Raw genomic sequence first — 25281 nt, forward strand, 5'->3', positions numbered from 1 at the left:
CGCAAGAAATGAGAAGGAATGGTGTATGTATTTTTGCATGATTTATTTGGATTGAAGCAGCCAGTTCCACCCAGGAATCATTAAAACAGCCTGATGTAAACATAATAGTTTTATCATTTACAATATTAAAAAGGTCATTTACACAGTAGATCATATGTTAATGGAGACTGGAAGAGTAATTAATGGCAGATATTATGTAGGAATGTAATAGTATATTAAATCATAGTCAGATTTTTTGTACAGTACAGAAGCGTACTAGTTTCCCCACACGGTACACATTGAGGGACAGGAAGTGTTTCTCACATCATGGGTATAAATACACAGTGGGCAGTACGACAGTACCAAGGAGAAGCCCACATTGCCTTCACAACAAAATAAGTAAACAGACAAGTGGATACGATGAAAGCCATGTGCAGCATTTTGTTCTCTTGCTGTACCCAAAATTAACGGAACCAAGAAGAACATAGTACCTTTTCAATAAAAAAATACCCTTGATTGTGTTTCTTAATTCCCTTGAAGTGTAGAAGTAGTGTGATAACGATATCAGCAGTACAATGTACACCATTACATGTACAGTATGAGCTTCCAGCATGTCTGCCTGCTTCCAGTCTTGTTAAAAAAAAGTGTCTATTTGTCGTCTAGTGCAAAGATTTGGCTTGGTCTCCCACCCCCCCAGCGAGGCGATACACCGCAAGGCTGACTTCATGTGCAAGGGAGTCAGCACTCTCCTAAAACCAAGCACAGAGTAAGTAATACACTAATCCAGGAGAGCGTTAGAAGAACGATTCCTACCTGAGTGTCGGCCTCGGCGTAAACTCTCACGACATCCTCGGTGCCAGACGGCCTCACAAAGGAGCGAGCGTGTCTGTATTTCTTCACCAGGTCGTCGATGGCGTCCTGCAGGCCCGCTGGGCTCACAGCGCGTCTCTCGGCGTCGGCCGTGTCAATCACCCTGCGGTCCGACACCTGTAGCGCACACACAGCCATTCTACTCTGTGCATCTGTGAATCAGCATTAGATGTGGTACAGCAGAATATACCATACAGACAAAAGTAATGGGACACACTGCTCCAAAATGGCCTCTGCCTCCTTTATTCATTCATTCATTCATTCATTTTCTACCGCTTATCCTCATGAGGGTCGCGGGGGTGCTGGAGCCTATTCCAGCTGTCTTCGGGCGAGAGGCGGTGTACACACTGGACTGGTCGCCAGCCAATCACAGGGCACATATAGACAAACAACCATTCACACTCACATTCATACCTATGGACAATTTGGAGTCGCCAATTAACCTAGCATGTTTTTGGAATGTGGGAGGAAACCGGAGTACCCGGAGAAAACCCACGCATGCACGGGGAGAACATGCAAACTCCAAACAGAGATGGCCGAGGGTGGGAATTGAAACCTGGTCCTCCTAGCTGTGAGGTCTGTGCGCTAACCACTAGACCGCAGTGCCCCCCCCCCGCCTTTAATAATTTAAAGTAAATATCTGCTTTCATACATGTTTCATACAACCTCGCAATTGTACAAATTGTCTACTAAATGCGTGGTACTCGCTACAGTTGAGCAAGCTAACACCACTACTAATACTGTAATACTTCACCCAACTACTGTTAATTCAGTATAAATGTATATGTGCCGCCATGTGTCCCAGTACCTTTTTCCAAATGAAGCTTCTTCGGTTATCAATGATAAAAGAGTTCCAGCGCTGGGTGGGGTTGCTTACCTTGACTTTCAGCTGCCTGTTGGGCAGATCGGTGTAGATGGCGTCCCACTGCTGCACAGTCATTCCCTTCAGGGCTAATATAGCCTCTATTAGCAGCATGTCAGAGATGGCGTCTCCTACAGTCTTTATGGAGTTAAACAAAACAAATGACATCAGCAATAATATACATCAAAAGTGAAGGTGTGTGTGCGTGTGTGCGACCTGGTTGATGACGTTGATGGTGTGCCGCAGCAGAAGAGCCGCTCTCTTCCTGATGTCGTTGGTGTTTGGGTCGTCAGCAAGCTGCTTTATCGTCTCCTCAGCTGCCTTGCTGAACAGCACCTGACACCAAGGCAGACACACAAGATTGGTATGAAGTAGACCTTTCTTATGCATAGGCGTCCCTCACCGTTCCATGGCCGTTGGCCTCAAAGTACACCCCCATGTCAAACTCCTGTGCCGCGTGATGAAGGTGCTTCACTCCAGTCTTTGTGCACGTCACAATCATCTTCATGCTGTCTTCCAGGTGGCGTGTCGAACTGCCGTTGGCGTACGCCGTTTGCACCACTGCTAACTTCAAATTCAAACCGGCCTTTAAAAAATAATCACATACACACGTTAGCATTGATAGCGCTACAGTACGCTTATTTACTGTTTACCGCCGTACTTGGATGAGCAGCTCTTTAAGAAAAGTACTGATGAGCGTTGCTATCTTGTCTCCGTCCAGCAGATGGAATTGACCATCTGTGCTGGTGTAGTAATACACGATGCGGTCGGCGTCACCGTCAAATGAACAACAACGTTCGCCGGAGTTCACCTTCATGCCTTTTGTTAACACAGTAAGGGAGATTCATGAACATAATATTCAATCATCATCATTATATAATGATACTAGTATTGCCATACTGAATATTATTCATTATGCTGCCAAGATTTGCATAAAAGGGGAAAGAGGGAGGCCGGTACCCGAACCGTCAAGGCACCCAAAATAGGTCATGATTAAAAAATGAAGGGGAGGAGGGCAATGTGATTTTTGCCCCTATGATATTAGGGCAAAACACTACACTGCATGCAGGAATTGCTGAAGGCTGCAATAGTACGAGCCACAGGCTTATGTAATCGCATGAAAGGCATTTATGGGCATACGCTGATCACATGCATTTTCACGGAAATCGGCCGATACTGATCAGTAGCCGATCAATCAGAGCGTCCAAGTAATTGCAAGTAAATTGGCATCTTAAGCCAAAAATCACACCTGTGGGAGGTTTCTGCTGCACTTTGACAAAATCGGCGCCACACTGGTGGTTGAGCTGTCCCTCGCCGTGGTTGAAAAGCGAAACCTGCAACTCCCTCTTGAGGTGACGCTCCATCTCTTGTACCTTTAGCGCGCCGATGCCGTTGGCGCCGTCCACAGTGAGGTGTTTCTGGTCATCTGTGCGGTTGGGTGTCTAATGACAGGATATATAGATGGCAAAATCAAACACCCACACACACTCCTTGAAATCAAGTGTTAGCATGACATCAGAGAATTGTCTTACATTCTTGGTGAGCTCAATGAAAGCCTGGCAGAGTTTGCTGTAGTAGCCCTCCACCGTGGCCTCGCCATAGCGCCCCTGTGTGTTGTGACAGCGCACCATGTAGTGGAGCTGTGGGGTGGTCACCAACCCATAATCTGAGTGGACATGAGAAGGTAAAGTGTAAAAAAACAAATAAGGAAAATAAAGAACAGTGATACAAACCTTTGCTGTGACCATGCAGAGCATGCACTCCATCCAGCACTGCTTGTGAGAGGCTGTCACTGCTGCTCCTGTAGCGACATTCATCCGAGGATATGAAGGATTAACTGTGCCAACGTTTGGGAATGTTCCACTCGTACCTGGTGTCTTTGCCCACAAACACAACAGCTTCCTGGCTCATGTCTATGCTTTCTTTGGCTATCATTTCCTCGAGCACGGAAAGTAACTCCTGCTGCTCCACGTTGGCTAGATGGGTGGCGTGGCCTTCCCATGCTGCAGTCAACATCTCTCCCATGGGATCAATCAGCTTCACACCGTTGTCCTCCTACAAGTTCATTCATGAAGGAATCATTAGTTTGTGTGTCACGGAACGGACAATCAAACATAACCCAATTCCAGAGAACCTCAGGGTTGTGGGAGGCGGTGACCATGACTCCGATGGCCGCTTTTGTTTTTTTGGACCGCAGCCCGGCCAGCAGTCCCATCCTGAACATGATGTGGTCCAGATGTTTGGCGTTGGTCCTGAATCCAGCAGTGCCATACTGCAAAACCAAGCCTGCAGGTTTAGGGTGCAAAGTGGACTGTTTTGACACTTCCTGAATGTGGGCCATGGCTGAAACACATCACAGACACATCTCTCAGTCAGCTTAATGCTTAGATGCTCAGCATCTAATGCTAGGTCCAGCATTTGGTAGCAGAAAGAAATCGTGTATTGTCAATGTCCTAATTATGTGTTTTCAGCTTGAGGAAAATATACAAATGTCTACCTCTATCAACTTCCGACTTGAACAGCAATGTCACAGGACAAGAAGAGGGCAAAGTTTAAACTCAATAAAACTGATTTAATGACCCAACTTGCACACGGTCAATCTAAATGGCTAAACACTTCATTTTACTTTGACTTGTTAAAGCAGTAAGTATTTCTACTCACATTTTGTGTGGTTTTCGGCGTGATAAAAATTTCCAGTTTCTCGCAGTTCTTGGCGACGTGGCGACACTTCCGGGTAACGTCACTATCAGTCACAAGGCGTCGAGTAATTAAAAAATACAAAAATAACAAAAACAAAATAAACACATGAAACAAAATGGATGTTTGTTTCGTTTGGCTTGTTTTCTTGATTTCGGAGTGGCCACAGCGGTTTGCATAGCGATTTTATGCTACGCAAATAATACCATCGTAGGTACCAACGATTAGGTCGAGAAAATTCAAGAATGCATAGGAAATGGATGAAACTGGTAAAAAGTATTTTCACATTTCGGTGAATAGACGGCAGGAAATAGAAAAGAATATAACGTTTTCGATCAACGGAGGCGGGAGCTGGGCGTTTCCGTGTTCGTCATGTGACGTCATGACGCTAGGTGACGTGACATCCGGAAGCAGTGAGTTATTGTGCAAAATATACACGTCTATCAAAAATAGTGATACTAAACAAGCAATATGGCACAATTAAGAATTAAAATGATTGAATTCAAGAAATTTCACCATGTAAGTGACCAACAGGATGTCAGACACGTCATTTCCAGTGCACTGCGCCAAAACAAAACGGGGGCAGACTTAAATCACGTTTACTGTGGGGTTCATATTTGTAAATATGTCATTCTAAGGTTGACGACAGCCGTGCATAAACCCATGTCATGGCCATTTATTAACCCTTTGTACGACGAGCTGGCTGCTTGGGCACTAAATAACCAATCGCCCATGTCCACTCCCCTTTAAGAGACGTGGGCTGGTCCGTGTGTCACCCACCCGTGTTCAAGCATCCACTGGGGGGAGGAGTGTCTCCGTGTCCATACAGATAAAAGGCGTATAAATAAAAAAAAAATAGCGTAGGGAAGGAGAATAGGAATCCTGTCCCCTCCTCCTCGGCTCCTTGTACTGCGCACTTTTTTTGCGCATTCGGTGCACATTTTCTGTCGCCGCAGAATCTGGGAAAGAACACCGCAATTTTTTTGGATGATTATTTTTTTCCCTTTCTTTGAAGACGCCGTAAGAGGAATAATCCGCATGCAACACCGGGACGTAATATCGGACCTACACATGGAGTGTTAAGCAAAAAGGAGGATTTTGTGTGTCGTTTGGTTTGGGGGCTTAATATCAGCTGCAGGGCTCCCACCACTAGTGGGGTGTTACATAACCGAGTGGCTTTAGCTGTCCGAGGTGCTGAAAGCGCACGGTGGTTGCCGAAAAACCGGACAAGCCGTGAAAAATTCACGTAAGTGGAACCTCAAAAAACGATTTTTTTGAAATCAGCACGGAGCCCCGTTTCAAATAAATACCACATTTCCTGTGTCGTTTCTAACCAAAACAGGCAAGAAGAAGGTCAAAGGCCTGTTTGCTGCAGAAGCACCCGGGAAGCTGCGGTGGGCGATCTCTAGATTGATTGTTTCTCCTGCGGTGAAGAATTCCATAGGGGGTCCAAATGTCCGGGCAGACGCTCACGGACCGCATCGCCGCGGCCCAATACCAGCTAACGGGCTCAGACATGGCCCGGGCCGTGTGCAAGGCCACCACTCATGAAGTGATGGCGCCCAAGAAGAAGCACCTGGACTGTAAGTCAAGCACAACATGCAGTTTAACCATTCACAAAATATTCTCAAGGCTACAGCTTGCATGCAAAATGGTGGTGTAATGAATTCAGGGGTGTCCAAGAGGCAGCCCTGGGAGATATTTGCAGTATGCTGCACATTGTGGAAATAATATATATTTTAAAGGAAACAGCAAAAGTGGGTAAAATAGAGCAAACATGCCTGGATAGCTAATTATAATTCAAATATATAACATTTTATAGTTAGAAAATAAAACATGTGTATATACTGCCTCATTTGATTTTTCATTATGCATCCTTCGGTGTAAATATTTGGACATTACCACTGAATTAATTACTGTAACCATGGCGATGCTCTAGCAAAGACGATACAAACCCAGACAGGCGGTAGGCCAAGCCGCAAAAACCACCTGATTGCTGAACTAAATGTCTCTGCAGCCAGTCTGTGCTGCAGGCAGGCTAGCTGTTAGCATGTAGCACCTGCACAGCATTCACATCAGCTCTGCAGAGCGTCCAAGACAAGAATGAGATAACAGAGACACCAAGTCAACATAGGGAGTGTAATATTATCTGGTGGAGGTGTTTTTAGCAATGCTTTAACAGACCAATGCAAAGGAACCACATGTGAATTCACCATGGGTGGACCACCCATGGTGAATTCACATGCCAAACTGTGCTGGATGATGAATGTTTAATTGCTAATGCTACTTTTTACAGTGTCCTATTTGTAGTGTTTTACATTGCTCCAGTGGTTAACGTACTGATACACTTGAGTTAAAATATTATTGTTATTAGTTGTTGTTTTTTTAAGCCTGTCATGAAAATAAGTGTTATGATGGTGACAATTTGACCCTGGAACAGGTTATTGCTGTTGCCATGACTTACTATGGAAACATGACATTTTAATTGGCCCAGGAATTGTTTTAATATTTGTCAGTCCTATCAGAATACAACTAGAAAACAGATAATACAGACATCAACTCCAGATTAAGAGTAGCAACTTTCATGTTGTTTTGTTTTTCAATGCATTAGTTGTCTGTGTTTGACAAGATTTATATTGTTTAATGTCTTACTATTACGCTGGTTAACTTATTTGTACACTTTAATATAAAGAAACAAATTACCTGTGCAGGTAATGGTATCTTTATGATGCTGACAGTTAAAGATTATTGCTATTTCTGTGCTTTCTTATTGAAATAGGAGGTCAACATACGCCTAAACCTAACCCTTCCCAGAATTGACCCCAACCCTAACCTCTAATCCTAACCCAACTGCAAGTCAATACAACGTAGAAATGAAAGTGCTTTTGTACATAAAAGCTAAGTAATAAGCTCTATTAACAGCTTTATCACAGCACAGGCAATCAGGATGAATCCCTGACAACAGCCCGACGTAAATATTGACTAATATTGGCACACAGAGCCCAGCGGCACCATAACAGCAGATATATTTTCATCTATCTGTACGTACACTTCACCGTCTTCTTGGACGAAGGCTACATATCTTGTGATCCGCTCCCTCTTGTGAATTATTCACTAATCAGCCAATGACTATCCTGCATTATTTACACAGCAAAAGGCGTCAATGTTAAGACCGCCTGTCTTTGGCTTCTTGGAGCTAAGACGAAACTGCAGGCATCTGCTGCTGTGCATGTGTTGCATGCATGGTTGCTTGTGGAGGGGCTCCACATGCATGCACATAGCCTGAAAGACCTTTGAGCCATCACTTCTAAACAATCCAACACTATTTGAATGCATTTTCCTGTTTGTGTCTATTTCTAGGCCGCCTTGTTGTGGTATATAGGCCACTGTGCTTCTCTTTATGTGTTTCTAACCTACATATTAATGGAGGGAAACATGCTGCTCACCAATAACACTCGCCTGGAACTATATTAGATAGCGTCAAGTGTTTCTGTGTGTCTTGTTATGACAGGTTAGCATGGTCCACGGTTTTGTAGATTGATTTAATGAGTTATTTTTACTCCTACCGGTGGTGTTTCTGCAGTGCATGTGACCCTAGGGTGCATGTGCATGTTGGTGGTGCAGTGCTGTTGCTATGGTACCTGATTAAGAATGTCAGGGGTTGGCACAAATGACAGGCCGGAGTGTCAGGAATTAATTTGCATTATTGCATTATTGCGAACGTATCGGTGGTCGTTGAGGCTGGTAAACTGGATGTTTGTTAACTTGCAAATATTAAACTCTTACATTATATTGCTCTCCCTCAACTTTAAAACACGACCCCAAATTAGATGCTGTAGTCAAATGGACACTGGGGGGCATTCATAGAGAACGTGTGGCCACACACACAAGGTCAACTGACTCAACTGCAGCTGAAATGAATCTACGGCCATGTTAAAGTACGCTGTAGTGAATTCTAGTTCATATAAAGCAAGCACAAGACGTATCTGAGCACATATATTCCCAACCGTTAACAGTACACTGCAGCAATGCTATCTTCGTAATAAAGAGTCTGTTTCCATGACAACAAAAAACGTGACATACAGTGCTCTCATCGCGGGTAAATAATGTCGCTATTAAACATTCATTCATTTTCTACCGCTTTTCCTCACAAGGGTCACGGGGGGGTGCTGGAGGCTATCCCAGCTTTCTTTGGGCGAGAGGCGGGGTACACCCTGGACTGGTCGCCAGCCAATCACAGGACACATATAGACAAACAACCATTCACACTCACATTCATACCTATGGACAATTTGGAGTGGCCAATTAACCTAGCATGTTTTTGGAATGTGGGAGGAAACCGGAGTACCCGGAGAAAACAAACCACATGCACGGGGAGAACATGCAAACTCCACACAGATATGGCAGAGGGTGGGATTGAACCCTGGTCTCCTAGCTGTGAGGTCTGCGCGCTAACCACTAGACCGTCGTGCCGCCCCACTATTAAACAAATTACCCAGAAGTCCAATGTCCTTGTAAAAGCATATGTTTGTTGCAACTCTTGTATTGGATGGTGTGCAGGTGTACCTAATGACCAGGAGAGCTCACAGTTCATTCTTACAGTGCTTCTGCACCCTGTGGATTACCGTAAGAGTCTTTATTTAGCTTGGGCAATCCTTATTACACACACCTTATGACACATACTGTGTCACATACTGTCTGTTTGTTTACTATAGGTGATGATATCATGACATAAAGCACACATCTGACCATAAAAACTGTACAGCAACAAACATGCAAAACATGATCACTAATATGACGCTAATATGACATGATATGAAGTCAAAGTGGTTGTATATAACGTTAAATTAACAATAATCTGATAATATTGCACAGTATAAGCAGTCATTGTGGGTCATGCATGTGGCGGTCGGCCATATTGGAACACAAAAGATTGAACAATTTAGTCCATAAAAATGCAGAATGTTGGACATGGTGTGTCAAAACAGGTGTGACTGACGCCCTGATGGGGGTTGGTGCAGGAAGACTGAGACGAGTGATTAGATATAATCTCTTTCCGACCCCCCTTTCCGCCCCTCAACCCCCATGTCCAGTCTGCTATCCTGTTTTGTTGCCGACGTGCTCCCCTCAGCTGCACTTCTTGCTCTTGTCCACTGTTTAATGTCTGTGTCTATTTAAAGCAAGGCCAAGGCCTGCTCAGTATATCTGCTTCCATTAACGATGCCCCCCCCCCTTTTTTTTTAAGACTTCATTGACAGACCACTTATCTTTACTCATCATTCTCTGCCTCATATACTGCCTCTATGAACATAATAATAGGGACACCTACCATACTAGAGCTGTAATAGAAATAATAATGCTCAGTTTTAGCGGTATTCATCTAACTTCCCAAGGGAACACATTCGCTGTGTTCTATTTTACATCTTTATTGGCTTATTTATTCTTATTATGTCTACTATATTGAGTTATACAAGTGGCTTGTATTAGCAAAAGTACACAGGATGTACTCTGTCCAGAAAAAACACTAAATTGCTCACGTGTGAGTCTATTTTATCTTATTTATGTCTTATTTTTAAATTCACTAAACGAGTCTGGAACCAATTAACCATGATAAAAGAGAGAAATTAAAAACTCTTGTGTGTCTGTGTGAATCTATATTATATATACTGTAGATATAGATATATATTAAATGAACTATAGGGGTGTTATTTCATGTCGGAGGGCTCTTATACTTTTAAAAACTGTATTCAGGTCGTAAACAAGTTGTCTGGTGGCTTTTAACACACATTGTTTAATTGTTGAATTACTGCTCTGTATTACATATAAAATCAAATTGAATACGAGGACACATGGTTTCCCATATCCACTACTGCTAGTAGTAATGATGATGCTAAATAAAAGTGGACGTGTTCGTCTTCCCAGACCTGGTGTCGGCCACCAACACCACCAATGTCAACATCCCCCAGATGGCCGACACGCTGTTCGAGCGGGCCACCAACGCCAGCTGGGTGGTGGTCTTCAAGGCCCTCGTCACCACCCACCACATGTGTGTGCACGGGAATGAGGTATGTCAACAAGAGGCGCCACCAAGGAGCGGATGGTTTTGAGGCTGAATCGAATGTTTTTCCCTGCAGAGGTTCATCCAGTATTTGGCCTCCAGGACCTCCCTGTTCAACCTCAGCAACTTCATCGACAAAACTGGCTCTCATGGTAAGAAAAACAACAAAACACCTGATGCCTCCATGCCTGACTTACGTAATAAAAGTCATCAGCTGCTTTCCATATGAGCACACTGGCACGGCCCATGCGGAAAACCCTACATGGACATGATCTGCTCTCTTCTGTAGGCTACGACATGTCTACATTCATCAGACGGTACGGGCGATACCTGAATGAGAAAGCCTTCGCCTACCGCCAGATGGCGTTTGACTTCACCAGAGTCAAGAAAGGGTAAGTCACCAGACACACAATCAGCACGGATTAAAAACATAAGGCTAAAAATAACCAATTACCTAAAAATGTCATCCAATACTTCTCTACAAGAGAGGAGAAATATGATCTCAGGGAAGAAGTACATTTGAAACACTTCTATGCTAGGACTACGTTATGCTAGCCATAGCATTTCAGTATGTGGAATCAAACTATGGAATGGATTGAGTAAGGAAGTCAAACAATGCACAACGATGAACCAATTCAAGAAACAATACAAGCAGTTGATGTTTGCTAAATACAAGGATGAAGAGTCTTGAACCAGTCATGATGTGCTATATATATCACTATATTGACACTTGGTACCCATTATGTCATTGGATGCTCATACCAACACTTAAACTATATTAGGGAAGCAGGAAGTGAACAAATGTAACAGTTACTGATTGTAAAAGTACCAGATGGAGGGGTAGGATTTAATAAGCTTTGCTTCTTCCTACTCCTTTTGGACATGTGGAACTGTGAACTGATTATGTGATGCATTCAATTGTAATCTGATGCATGTTCAAATGAAATCAAACCATTACCATTACCATTATAATTCTTCACCCAGATATTAAGTCATGGGGGGTTAGTCCAGAAAAAAAGTGTCAACATTCATAGGCATTTGGCGGAATTGGTTTCTTAGCGTGAGCATGTTGTGTTTGTGAACCAGTGCTGAGGGCGTGATGAGGACCATGACCACAGAGAAGCTCCTGAAGGGCATGCCTGTCCTGCAGACTCAGATCGACACGCTCCTGGAGTTTGACGTAAGCCCTGCTAAAAGACTTCCCGTTTGCATCCATGTTTTGAATTGAGTTGATAACAGCAGTAGGAAGAAAAGCTCTCACCTCTTTCTGCTCAGGTTCACCCCAAGGAGCTGAACAACGGGATCATCAACGCTGCTTTCATGCTGCTCTTCAAGGACCTGGTCAAACTCTTTGCATCCTACAATGATGGCATCATCAATCTTTTAGGTACGTCTGGCAACATCATAATAACCCGCAGACAGAGATATCGCCCCTAAAATCGATTGTGATGGTTTTTGTACAGAGAAATACTTCAAGATGAAAAAGAGTGATTGTAAGGAGGCCTTGGAGATCTACAAGAGGTTCCTGACCCGAGTGACAAAGATTGGCGAGTTCATGAAGCTGGCAGAGGTACCCCTTGACCACTCGTGTACACGATAACAGAGCAGAAATAGTGGCGTGTTTTTTTTTGACACTTGATTTCTCTCTACAGACGGTCGGAGTTGACAAAAATGACATTCCTGACATCAACTACGTAAGTCACCGCATCATCTCTCCAACAAAATATGACAATAGATTGGAGATTGGTAACGTGCACGAATGCCGCACTCATACACTCACACACTTTCACCCACCCACTGCCATCTCCCACTGACCTCAGTGTCTCCACCCGGGGGTGGTGGTGGACCTGGCAGACTCGGACGATGACGACTGTCCTTTTAAACCTCTCGAGGACGCGGTAACCGTAGTAACGCAGGCCGAGTGCCTGTTTGCAGGATGAAGTGTTGGCATGTTGATCTTAATCCTGTTTGACACACGAGTGTGTGTATGCATGGCTGTGGGTTTTTGAAGCTCATTTATAATACGTGTAAACCAGGGGTGTCCAAAGTGTGGACTGGGGGCCGTTTGTTGCACGCTGCTGTTTTTTTATCGGCCCGCAGCACATTCCAATAAAACAATCGAAGAAAACTAAGAAGAAAACTACAGCGGTAGCATAAAAAAAAAGCGAAAACAATATAAATACGGCATTTTTGGAAAATTACATTGGATAATTATATGTTCCAAAGAAATATGCCTTCTTCCTCCTATCACAAAGCTAAGTTTATGTTTTTTCTTCAAATATATACAGTATAACCTTTTAGCACAGCTTGGCTCACTGGTAAAAGGTTTGGACACTCCTGGTGTAGACCCTGGTGTCTTCCAATGTGGGGGTTTGCTTTTCACTTTCCTTACTTCAAGCTTGGTGATGGTGTTTTGTTTTTTTGTCAGGCTCCCAGCAGTATCCTGGAGTCTCTGGAAACACACATGAATGGCCTGGAGGACGTAAAAGGCGGCAAGAAGGGGTAATTTGGATTTTTGGTGTCATCCTGGAGCTTTATTTGTCATTGTCATTGTCTTTTTTTTTTGGCTTTGCCATCTAATTTAAAAGTGTTGTTACCGCCAAAGAGTTTGGTTTGTTTTTGTTGTTTGTTTGCTAAAGCTACTTCAAGAAATTAAAGACAACTTGATTTTTTTCCCCAGTTTTATATATTGTTTATATATTGTTTTAAATATTGTTTTTTTTGATACATTTTTCAGGGAATAATACCCATTTACTTTTAATATATATATATATATGTATAGTAATATAACATATATTATATATATATATATATACAATTTTATTTATACAATATTATTATATAACATTATGAATAATATAAGAAAATATTTTCTAATCAAAGATTTTGTACAATTATATTTCATACATTTTGAAATAAAATGTTTTTTTCATTATTGTTTGGGTAATAACTTCCATTGCTTTGACGAGATTACTTTTAAAATACAATATATGAGAATGTTTACATATATTTCATCAATTAATGATGAATAATAATATATTTTCCAATGAATTATTTTGTAGTATTTCTAGCCAGGTGTATTTCTATATTTTCCTTTAACCCTTCCTCTCTTTTATCCCCCTTTTTCATTCATTTGGAATCCCCAGAGAAGGGTGAGCATCCACAGTGTGTTGACTTTGGAGTGGCGGCGTACTATAGAATGTTACATTATTGACCTTATTGTAGCCCAAGCACGTAAACGGACATGCTATTCCCATGGGAAGCAAACAAGCAGGCCATCCCCATGGGAATAGTAATCTATGGATTACATGTGATGTGTGTGTGTGTGTGTGTACATGTGTGAAATCTACACACATGCTGTAAGAGACAAGTGTCGTCTCAGTCACACTTGTGATGTAAGATGAAATGATGCAATATGGAGTCATATTTATCAGATTTAGTGTTTTTTGTTGAAGAAAAAAACACTTCATGAAAACATCTCCCTCCCCTTCCATCCTTTTAGGTCTCCAACCAAGGTAAGCTGCACATGTCAAACCGTTTCTAGATTTGTATCTGTTGGACCGTGGGGTGAGCCGCCATGATGTACCTTCCAGGGGTCTCCCACGAACAACGTGTCTCCAACTTCCACTCCGGCCAAATCCTCAAACGCTGTCCCCACGCTGCAGCCTCCGCCTGGGGAAAGCGCAGCCGCCGCCGCTCCGGCTGCACCAGAGCCCGCAGAGGAGTATGTTAGGATTCATGTGGCCATTGTTGTTGCTAGGCGGAATTCCTGCAAACACACACACTAAAAAAAAGTTACCCAGAAATTTCCTTGGCAACTTGTGACACATAGTATGTAGCTCATTAAGACAATCCATAAACATTACCATTGGACAAGGTTATTTGTACAGTACATACATACATAAATACTCATATCTACAGTATACATACATATGGTAAATATGTGTATATTTTTTATGCTTATGGGAGGTACATCTTTGGGACTTGCTCATTTTAAAAGTAGCATGCAGGCTGAGAACGTGTGAGCACCTCTGATTTTTTTCACCTTATCCTCCAGTTCCTTGTTGGACCTGGATCCTCTCTCCTCCTCTGGCCCCCCAGCAACATCGGCCGCCCCCACGTCCTGGGGAGGTAGGTAGAGCATATACATGTTTACATGTTACCGCCAACATTGTATAATCATTATTCATCATTGTGTTGTCCTTTGCAGACCTCCTCGGCTCGGGTGAGTGTTCCTTCCTTCCTTCCTTCCCTTCAGGTGTCCACCGTAATGGAGGTCCTCCACGTGTTTTTATGTGTTGTTCCGGATCAAGTCCAGCCTGTGAACAGTGTCAGTGTGTTAGGATGTGTCATGTTTACCTCCTGGTTTGTCTCCTCTAAGCTGTTCTTCTTCTTTAGTCTGAGTTTTCTTGTTTCTCTCTCTCTCTCTCTTTCCTCCCCCCCACCTTCCACATCTTCCATTGTCTGGTTTTGGTTTATAACGGGGGCTTTTGTTTTTGGTTTGGTTGTTTGCTATTTTGTGATTTGGTTTCAATCTGGATTTTGTAATCTTAACTGGGTTTGATTTGAATTTGACCTTTATTTTTGTAAATGGGTGCCATGGTTGCCTCTTTTTGCTTCCTGCTTACTTTGGCGCCTTTAATTTGGGGATGCCAACCCCCTGCACCCCCTCCCCCTTCCTCGTCGGCACTCGCAGAAATGGGCGACTCCTTGCTAGCCGAGCCCACCCTCGCAGCGGAGGCCGCCCAGTCCCCTACGGGGGGCACGCCCACCCCTGCGGCACCAGAAGCCGGAGTCCCTCTAGCTCCTCCCACTAGCACAGCGGCCGCTTCCTCCCCTGGCGCCACCAATATGGATCTGTTAGGAGGTTAGTGGGCTTCCGGGGGTTCTTTACCATAGAACCACTCTGGGAAGCTCAACCCCCCCCCCCCACCCAGAACCCTTCTGATGATGTGATGCCACACTTGGTTGCATGCACATGCATGGTAGCGCTTTAAAGTACAGCCCAAATTCATGTTGTCAGCACTTTCTGTGGCACCCAGAGTGGGAAAATGACTGGAGTGTCTTGGTGGTGTCATACGATGAGGACCGAGAGGGAATGGAGGTACTTTAACGTTGTTTAGCACTCATCCTTGCTACGTCAATGAAAATAGTCACTGTTGTTTATCTGTAAATAATAGTATTCCCTATCTTCTTATTGATGAAGTCACGTGACTGAAATTTGCAGGCTGTAATCTAAAGTGCAACCACAGAAAATGTGCTAATACAGTGGAACCTTCAAGGTCAAACACCATACATATTTCGGGACGCCGTTTTGTTGTTGAGTTAGAAATAATTCTTCCCGGATGAAACATTTATGTGTCATTTTTTAAGTAACATTTAAGCTTAGGAACAAAGTTGACCACTGTTACTAATAAAACATAGAAATCTAAAATACTCAAGCTTTAAAGTTTATACATATTTGTAATATTCTTTTTTAATTTTTCCCATGGGCGGCACGGTGGTCTAGTGGTTATTGCGCAGACCTTACAGCTAGGAGACCAGGGTTCAATTCCACCCTCGGCCTTCTCTCCCATTCATTTTCTACCGCTTTTTCCTCACGGGGGTTGCGGGGGGTGCTGGAGCCTATCCCAGCTGTCTTCGAGCGAGAGGCGGGGTACACTCTGGACTGGTCGCCAGCCAATCACAGGGCACATACGTATAGACAAACAACCATTCACACTCAAATACATACCTATGGACAATTTGGAGTCGCCAATTAACCTAGCATGTTTTTGGAATGTGGGAGGAAACCGGAGTACCCGGAGAAAACCCACGCATGAACAGGGAGAACATGCAAACTCGCCGAGGGTGGAATTGAACCCTGGTCTCCTAGCTGTGAGGTCTGCGCGCTAACCACTAGACCGCCGTGCCGCCCGTGTTATAATATCACTATAATCAAATCAAAATATTCTGAGAATAAAGACCGTTAAAAGTGGACCTATTATGCTCATTTGTATTGAGTTGTGGACTTCTATAGAGCAGCTACACATAATAAACCACATAGAAAGCTTTCTAGAACTTCCAGAATCGGCACCTATTCTTACTGGATTTCTTTAGATTTCCAGAACGGTCTGTTTAAATTTATTCCACCCACAATTTTTCCCGAGAATTCCAATGGAATTCCAAATTGTACAACCTCAGAGGTTCCACTGTATGTCACTCGATGATGTGTCTAATCTGCAAGCAAAATGCATCAACAAAAGTGAATCAATGGATCCTCGGCGATGCATTGGAGGTCAAATGCTGGCCATTGGTGACGTAATCAGCTTCCATCTTACATGGAGTTTGTGTTTGATAGACTGGCATGCTTTTCTCCGACGCAGCGGAAAAGCACTTCTATCAAACTCTCGTCCCAGACGTGAGCCCAAACGCGTACCATCACCGCATATGGGTTTTTTTCCTGTGGGATATTCTCTGTTAGTAAAGCTAGAATGCCTCCTCGTCCGTACCACCATTTGTCTGTCGCCTTACGTGTCATGGCCACCAGTCAGCGCTGTAACTTCTTTTTTTCTGACTCCCTTTTTCTCTCTTGACTTCTCTGTCTCTTTTCCTTCGTCTGTCTGCTGTTGCGTGTGAATCTCAGACACCTTCGCCACACCCGCTACCGCTACCGAGGCCTCTGCTGCAGCAGCGGAGGGCGGAGCCGCCGCCGCCGCCCCGGCCGCAGCGCCGTCCACCACCACCGGAGCTGGTGGGTGACCCACAGTCAGGAAGAGTGTGTGAAAGAGTGGATGGATGGAAGGATGTGAACTGTGGAATTGATTCCGTCCTTTGTGGCTTCTACTCTGGGAAGACTTTCTCGAAGATTCTGGTTTGTCTCTGTGGGAATTTTGGTCCACTGGTGAGGTGAGAGGTCACTGACGTGGGACCTGAGAGATGGCCTGCTGGCTTTGCTCTAATCTGGTGCTGTAACCCGGCCTTCCTCAACACTGAGTGTTGCAGTAGCTGTTGGAGTAGTGGGGCTTGAAGGTTTCCAGGAGGTGTTCTGTGATGCTCTGGGTTCTTGTTGCTATGGAGACAGACTTCCTCTCTTTCATCACAAGCCTTCACATGTCTGCGTAAAAAAGGACATTAGTTATTGTGAGGACTAGCTAACGCTAGATGCTGTGCATCTGGACATTTAGCCATCAGGCGACATCAGGAGCGGATGGGAGCTTTCCTGCTGCATTCGAGGGCAGTGGGAAGTGGGAAATAGCCTGCCTGGATTGTAAACAAAAAACATGGATGACCACCACAAAATATACTAAGTACGATCTACCATCCAGATATGATCTCCTTAAAGGAAATTTGCACTTTGGAGGAATTTTGCCTTTAAACTTCTAACTTCCCAGGTCTCTTGAATGCAGCATTATTCATTGCTTATCAGTGAGGCATGAAAGCACATCAAGCGTACATTGTGTTTTTTTTTGTGTCTAACATCCCACCTCATCTTCCCACAAGACCCCTTCGCCCCCTCAGACGGTAGCGCCGCCATCGCATCTCCAGGTCTAGACCTTTTTGGCGTGATGTCAGCGGAGAACCCAGGCTTTAGCTCTGCCCTGCCCCCTCCTTCACCCTCATCGCTCTTCACCTCCGCATCCACCATCGTCACCACAGCAACCGTTTCGGCACCCGTAGCCCCCAACAACGCCGACCCTGCGGTCGATCTTTTCAGCGGTAAACGATAATGAAATGTGTAACGTTTGTGTGCTTTTACCTGTGCCTGAATTTCACGGTCACTGCACTTGCCTGCTGTCATGTTTTTGAACATTTTGGTTGTGCCGTTGTAGTTTTCTTTGAGTCTACGCCTGACACCAGGTGTGCCAAAGCAGAGGCCACGCCCACTGCTGACTTGTTTACAGCAGGTACCCCCCTTTTTGCATCCATGTCCCCGCTTCTGGTGTGCATTTCCTGCCTTGCTGTGTCACATGATGGCGTTGTCGATAATAATAAGAACACATGTTTGCAATTAGGGCAATTATGTTTAGCAGCTAGGAGACCAGGTTTCAATTCCACCCTCGGCCATCTCCCTGTGCATGCGTGGGTTTTCTCCGGGTACTCCGGTTTCCTCCCAGATTCCAAAAATAAACATGCTAGGTTAATTGGCGACTCCAAATTGTCCATAGGTATGAATGTGAGTGTGAATGGTTGTTTGTCTATATGTGCCCTGTGATTGGCTGGCGACCAGTCCAGGGTGTACCCCGCCTCTCGCCCGAAGACAGCTGGGATAGGCTCCAGCACCCCCGCGACCCTCGTGAGGAAAAAGCGGTAGAAAATGAATGAATGAATGTTTGCAATTAATTTCACCAAATCACAAAAGGGAAGTTGGTGAAGGACATTGTTTGTTTGCTCTTGCATGCATCGAGATTATTTACCGATTATTTCCCATCTTATCATCATCTCCATGTTAACCCCTTCCCTTCCCGTCCCGTCCCCAGCGGATTTATTCGACGTGTCAGCAATCCCACCCATCCTTTCCTCTGTGCCCACACCTAAAACCGACGGCGGAGACATCATGAGCCTGTTTTGTGGTGGGTAGCTAGCATCACAGCAGGGTGTCAAACCTTTGGACGACTTGGAACGATGTCCACATGATAGCGATGGCTTTGTTTACGAATGCGAATGTGTGCTGTCAGTGTTTATTTTGCAAACCTGTCCTTTCTAACTCCGAGCTCTTTTTGCCGTTAGCGGTGCGCTATGAAGCCCCAGGCTGACTGTCCCCTCCCCCTCTTTGCCTTAATGCCGCGATGGAACACGTCTCTCCGTGGGCTCTGACCTGCCACAATTGCGCTCGTTGCTCGGTTGACCCGACAGAGTCCACCGGAGGGGGAGATGCCCCCGCAGCTGCCCCCGCCGCTGCCGCCCCTGGAGCGGAACTCATGTCAGGTAAAACCTCTGAAATGTTGACGCTAACCCTGCACGCTGGGGGGGGGCTAACGACATTTGACTCATTCTAGATGCATGCTATTCAGGTATGTTGCAACTACGGCTGTCAAAAATAGCTTTTTAACGGCGGTGACGAGTTTCTGTTCAAGTCTGGTGTCCTGTACGTACGGGATGCATCTCCGACTCGCAAACACGTCTCTTGGAAGGACACTTCCTTAATCACTGACACTTCTTTATTAAGACAAACACTAAGATTTATTGAAATATTTCACACATAGTTGCAAATGTTGATTAATCATGATTAATTTGATTCAAAGTTTCATTTGGCAGCCCTAGTTGCAACTCATATACTAACTAGTACCGGTAGCGTATCTTTTGTCATGAGAATTTGGCAGGCAATTGCAACAAACCGATGACCCCTGACCCGGTTTACAGCAAAGATGCTGCAAAAAAAAATGTCAACCAAAAATGTTCCGGTTTTGTGCAAAAGTCCTGCTAAATCCCACTCATGCTAGCATCATCTCGTTTGCATGCGGCCGTCGTGCCGTTGAGTCTCGGGGGAATTCCTTCCACCTCTGCACTCCCCACTGTGTCACTGGTAACCACGGTAACTCAAACAGCCCGTGCCGCCGCTCTGCATCATACTGTGAAGATGGTTATGTAACTGACAGTGTGCCGTGCGGCCGCCTTGAGGCTTGACCCTCTCGACTCTCTCTCATATTCTTGGCATTGATGCGCTTTCTTTCTTTCCGCCTCTCATTTTCCCTGCTTTCTCTCTCTCTCTCTCTCCCTCTCTCTGTGTTCTGGCTCTCGGGCTGGCTCATTGCTTGCTTCCTGCCATTTGACTCGGTGAGTTTCCTCGCTCCTTTTTAACGCCTTGCTCATGGTGTGTCACGGACGGTGCAGTGCTGCATTGCAGTGCGGTGCTTCTTTAAGGGAGACCCCGCCCGCCACCATTGCTGCAGATCGACTTTCCCTTTCTCATATAGCCCAGACTGAACTGACAGGGATGGAGTGATTGACAGTTGAAAATGCATGTGTCTGATGCCTTTCATTCTAAAAAAAAAATATATATATACACATACAAATATATATATATATATATATATATATGCAATTTTTTGAAAAGCTGACTAAAGTAGAGACATAGTATAATTCCTTTATTTGTCGTATGGAAATGTTAGATTGTTAGATGTTTTGCTTTAAATTCTACACATGTAATTAAAATATGAAATAAAAATGTATTATATTAGCATTTTGCTTTCAATTCTAAAAATATAACTTTGAAAAGTTAAATAAAATGTGCACATTAATACAATTCCTTTGTCATATTGACATGTAATTAAATTTTGCTTTAAATTCTACAAATAAATTAAATATAAATCCTTTACTTATTACTATTTTTGTATATTTTGTTTTCAGCTCTCAAAATATAACCAAAAAAAGCTGACTAAAATGTACAAATAAATAAAACAGTGCATTTATATATATTATATTCAAATGTCACTACATTCAGTTAAAAAAAAATCAAATATGTAAAAACCAGAAGGTTTTTAATAGTATTACATGTTTTCCATATATTTATAAATTTACAGGATGTATGAATTTTTGGGCTATTTGAGACTAAAATGCTAACGTGCTACCTAACACGTGCTTCCCTCCGAGCTTAAATCATAGTTATCAGCTCTGTAGCTCATTTCCTCTCCTCTCTCTGTCGTCATGGCGACTGCTACTGGTTGTCATGGTGACTCCAGCGTGTCTGCTGCAACACCGTAGATAGCTAAACTACTTCCTCTCCCTTTTCTTGCCCATTGTACCCCCCCCTTCCTTCCTTCCTGTAGCATTTGATGGGCTAGGAGACGTAATGAAGCCCACCCTGACCCCCCAGGCGGGTGATGTTGACACCTCCATGGCTAACATGGCAAGTAGTAAGTAGTCCTTTTAGTCACGTCAATATCATTCATATTTAAAGCGTCGGAACTCGAACACAAGTCTAGTTTCCGAGGTTCCACTGTTTTCAATATTGAAGGAAATGTTGAAGTCAGTAATGCAGTACCTGTCTCTCTTTCTTGTCGCTTCCACATCAGATCTGACGATGGGAACCCCAGCGGCCCCTCAGGTAGCTCCCCCCAGTTGGGGTGCCCCCATGGTAAATGTTGTGTGTCTTTATGAGCATGGAGTGGAGCCGCATGGCAGGGGCAGAGACCCGTTGCCTTCATGTGGCTCTCCAGGACGCAGGTCCACTTTGTGTCTGAAAAGGCAGCGAGAAAGCAGATAAGATTAGATCAAATCTCACTGAAAGGTCCCATATTAGGATATTTTTTTAAATACGCATAACAATAGAATAGAACACACAGTAGTGTACGAGTGCTGCAGGGGGACACAAACATTATTAACACGAGCATAGCAATGTGAGCTACATCACGCTAGCTTACATCGCCCACGTCTGTAGCTGACTGAGATAGTTGGCAAAAAATTCAGGCTTGATTTTAAGATGTGTAGTGAAGCCTGAAGAAGGTGGTCTTTCTTTCTTGAACTTCAAAAGCCACCGCTTCTTTCAAAAGCGGAGTAAAGGAAATGATCAACCTTTTTCAGGCTCCAGGGACACACGACACCGCGAGAAGATACATTTACCTAACAGGGGACCTTTAAATATCCCTTTCATGATATCAGTTCTGGGGTATCTGCTGGAGAGTGATGAAATGGCCAATGATGGAAGCTGTAGCTTGGAGGCAGCTTGTCTGGAGTTCATGCGGTACTTGCTTTGCAGCTAAACTCCGCCCCCACAGATTTTTATTAAACTTATGGAAGCCTGTGTACGCTACTGAAGGAAAAAATATGTATGACATAAAAACTCATTATTATTAGATGTGAAAGTCATAATTTGATAAAAAAAAATATTAAATTAAAGGTCAAAATGGGCAGCACGGCGGTCTAGTGGTTAGCGCGCAGACCTCACAGCTAGGAGACCAGGGTTCAATTCCACCCTCGGCCATCTCTGTGTGGAGTTTACATGTTCTCCCCGTGCATGCGTGGGTTTTCTCCGGGTACTCCGGTTTCCTCCCACATTCCAAAAACATGCTAGGTTAATTGGCCACTCCAAATTGTCCATAGGTATGAATGTGAGTGTGAATGGTTGTTTGTCTATATGTGCCCTGTGATTGGCTGGCGACCAGGCCAGGGTGTACCCCACCTCTCGCCCAAAGACAGCTGGGATAGGCTCCAGCATCCCCCGCAACCCTCGTGAGGAAAAGCGTCAGAAAATGAATGAATGAATGAATAAAGGTCAAAATTCTTCACTGGAACGTTTGTCACATGACACAGAGGACGTGAACAGTTTGTATCTCATCATTTCGATTTCTTATCTCATAATTCTGATTTACATTCGTTCATTCATTCATTCATTTTCTACAACTTTTCCTCACGAGCGTCGCGGGGGTGCTGGAGCCTATCCCAGCTGTCTTCGGGCGAGAGGCGGGGTACACCCTGGACTGGTAGCCAGCCAATCACAGGGCACATATAGACAAACAACCATTCACACTCACATTCATACCTATGGACAATTTGGAGTCGCCAATTAACCTAGCATGTTTTTGGAATGTGGGAGGAAACCGGAGTACCCGGAGAAAACCACGCATGCACAGGGAGAACATGCAAGGTGGAATTGAACTCTTGTCTCCTATCTGTGAGGTCTGCGCGCTAACCACTAGACCACCGTGCCGCCCATTCTGATTCACAATTGGGATTTTTTTTCTTTCAGTGGTGGAATGGGCTTTATATAAACTTTCTCACCTAAAGGCTGCCTTGCTATATTAAAGCTTTCTCACATCTTGGTGCATGCTAGCAGGCTAGCGCTCGTGCTTATCTATGAACCACTGATATTTACCTTTCAGGTTGAAATGTTTTTGTGTTAGTGTGTCCGTGTGTGCTTTTCTTTGCCGTGCATTGTCTTGCATTGTTTGTCTTACATGTTAGTGACCCCAACTCCGCCTCCTCTCCCTCCCCTCTACACCTTTAGCCAGCACCCATGGGTGTTCCTCCATTTATGGGGAGCCACCCAGGCTACAGCATGGTAAGCCCACCCAGTCCAGTCCAGTAATGTCCCTCAAAGCAATGCGGACATTACCGGAAAGTCAAGGACTTTTTCCCCTTTATCAGGTGTCCCTCCCCTTATAACACACTTTATATGTCAGAGCTTGTGTCTTAGCGTCTCCTTTTCTTTGTGTCTGTCTCTGTGAAAAGCCCGGGGCACCGGGCGTTGGAGCTCCCATGATGCCTAGTATGGTTAGGCCGGGCTTCCCCGCCACCGGTGTCACCCCGGGCAGCCCGGTAACCCACTCTTGTTTACAGACTCATGGATTTGTATGCATGTCAGTCAGTTGTGTGAGTCGACAGCTCTACATCTGATAAAGTCAGCGGACATGTGTGTGTGTGTGTGTGTGTGTAGATGTCTCCTGGAGTGGCCCAGAGCCCCAGAAAGCCTCCTCCACCGAGGAACGCTCTGGATGACCTCAACATCAAGGACTTCATGTAGACCCCACAAAGACCTTCAAGGTAAACATGGCACGTATATAAGTTCAAGTATTGACCAAAATCGTCTGATATTCAGGTCAATTGTCCAATCGTGAATGTCTTGCTGCCGTCGCAGGTTGGATTATTATCATGTCTGGAGCTCTGTGGATGTCTGCACTTCCCCACTGCCGCCTCCCTCGCCCACCCGGACCACCAGCCCAACGACCCCCTGCTCCCCTCTAGAGGCTGCAACCCCTCACAAACTCCCCCCTGCCCTTCATGATGTACTGTTGTAGCACAACTGTGAATGTGAACCCTAGATACAGAAAGACTTGTGCGTGTGTGTGTGTGTGTGCGTGTAAATCAGTGTTAAACTTTACTTAATATATACAAAGAGGGGAGAAAAAAACGTAAAAAAAAAAAAAATGAATGTGTATTTAGATTCATTCTGGACTTCCGCATACAAGCTGACTTGGAATGGTATGGTGGTTTCTTTGTGCATCTGGCAGACGAGGACTGTGTTGTTAATTAAATGTGGATTGTGTTTCAGTGTGTGTAACTTCACTGGCCAACCCCCCCTCCCCCACTCCTTTAACCTCTAACTTCCTGGTTCCAACTAATACTGAGCTATCCTCGTCCCAACTAATACTGAGCGATGTTTGTGTCATGGTTGTACCTCCAGTATGTCCGCTTTGCCCTCCATGCTCATAACCGATATCAACAATACATGCAAACACGACGTGTTTACCTTCTTTTTCATCGTGCTCAAATCGACATATGCATTCAAGACTATTTTGATGATATATTTTACATATTTTATTCATTTTGATGATCAGAAATACCATATATTTTAGTTACATATCAAAGGGGAGCATGATTTTGGATTTAAAAAAAAACCTGTCAGTCTAGTAGAGTATTGAACAAAACGTTGCTCTGTGGTGTTCTCTGCTGGTGTGGAGTGCATGACGACTGGTCCCGCCTTCTTTTGTTTTTCCGAACAGGCTCAATGAGACATGCTAGCATGTGATTGACCGTGATTGAACGCCGTGCGGTACATTTGCTCACTGGGAAGACTCACTGTAAAGCACTCAAGTATACGTACGCTGGATGTTCTTCTGTGTTGTTTATTTCCAAACAAGTGACTGTATCTTAATCTCCTTGTGGCATTTTATGTGTTGAGAAAGGAAAATAAAGACGACAATGACATTTACATACAAAAGAGAATGCGGATAGATGTTTGCTCAGTCATTTTCTGGGGATGGCCACCCCGCTCCCTTTCCTTCTTCCCTGTGCAACCTGCATGTGAGTCCCCCATATGAGATGCAATAAAATACAAATACACTGACCCAAACCACCCTCACGGCTCGTCACTTATCTCTATTCATCTTGTCCGTTG

General features: G+C 44.3%; 3 protein-coding genes across 15 annotated transcripts in view; 1 reads left to right on the top strand and 2 right to left on the bottom strand.

Moving 5' to 3' along the window:
• Window position 1: 1 nt before the first annotated feature.
• On the bottom strand, window positions 2-4892 carry pgm3 (phosphoglucomutase 3). Of its 2 annotated transcripts, none has more exons than XM_058057751.2 (12): window positions 4373-4892; window positions 3846-3997; window positions 3582-3766; window positions 3445-3512; window positions 3244-3377; window positions 2961-3153; window positions 2373-2530; window positions 2115-2297; window positions 1928-2047; window positions 1727-1849; window positions 793-966; window positions 2-728 (listed from the first exon to the last, which is right to left on the bottom strand). In XM_058057751.2, the coding sequence occupies exons 2-12, from the start codon at window positions 3933-3935 to the stop codon at window positions 639-641; spliced, it is 1518 nt and encodes a 505-aa protein (XP_057913734.2). In that variant the 5' UTR covers window positions 3936-3997; window positions 4373-4892; the 3' UTR covers window positions 2-638. The 2 variants fall into 2 exon arrangements, with proteins under 2 accessions (XP_057913734.2, XP_078654974.1); XM_078798848.1 differs by having other exon boundaries at window positions 3846-4054.
• Window positions 4893-5185: 293 nt separating this feature from the next.
• Window positions 5186-25239, top strand: LOC131107577 (clathrin coat assembly protein AP180). 11 transcript variants are annotated; one of them, XM_078798838.1, is made up of 22 exons: window positions 5186-5654; window positions 5751-5991; window positions 10331-10473; window positions 10543-10618; window positions 10756-10858; window positions 11553-11646; window positions 11742-11853; window positions 11930-12036; window positions 12119-12160; window positions 12895-12968; window positions 13969-13981; window positions 14060-14190; window positions 14524-14597; window positions 14677-14691; window positions 15163-15333; window positions 17092-17199; window positions 19302-19373; window positions 21215-21301; window positions 21461-21522; window positions 23616-23702; window positions 23821-23927; window positions 24022-25239. In XM_078798838.1, the coding sequence occupies exons 2-21, from the start codon at window positions 5862-5864 to the stop codon at window positions 23905-23907; spliced, it is 1788 nt and encodes a 595-aa protein (XP_078654964.1). In that variant the 5' UTR covers window positions 5186-5654; window positions 5751-5861; the 3' UTR covers window positions 23908-23927; window positions 24022-25239. The 11 variants fall into 11 exon arrangements, with proteins under 11 accessions (XP_078654964.1, XP_057913724.2, XP_078654965.1 ...); XM_058057741.2 differs by having other exon boundaries at window positions 21461-21492; XM_078798839.1 differs by having other exon boundaries at window positions 21230-21301.
• The window catches only part of LOC131107582 (inactive serine protease 35-like), a 56440-nt gene continuing 48566 nt past the window's right edge, over window positions 17408-25281 (bottom strand). For both annotated transcript variants that reach the window (XR_013630335.1, XR_013630336.1), the window contains 2 exons: window positions 21430-21624; window positions 17408-17562 (listed from right to left, as the gene is read on the bottom strand). The gene's annotated coding sequence lies outside the window, so the exon portion shown is untranslated. The remainder of the gene's footprint in view (window positions 17563-21429; window positions 21625-25281) is intronic.

Source organism: Doryrhamphus excisus, linkage group LG19 (genome assembly GCF_037039965.1).
Source record: "Doryrhamphus excisus strain RoL-2023G ecotype Guam linkage group LG19, RoL_Dexc_Guam_v1.1, whole genome shotgun sequence".
Lineage (NCBI taxonomy): Eukaryota > Metazoa > Chordata > Actinopteri > Syngnathiformes > Syngnathidae > Doryrhamphus > Doryrhamphus excisus.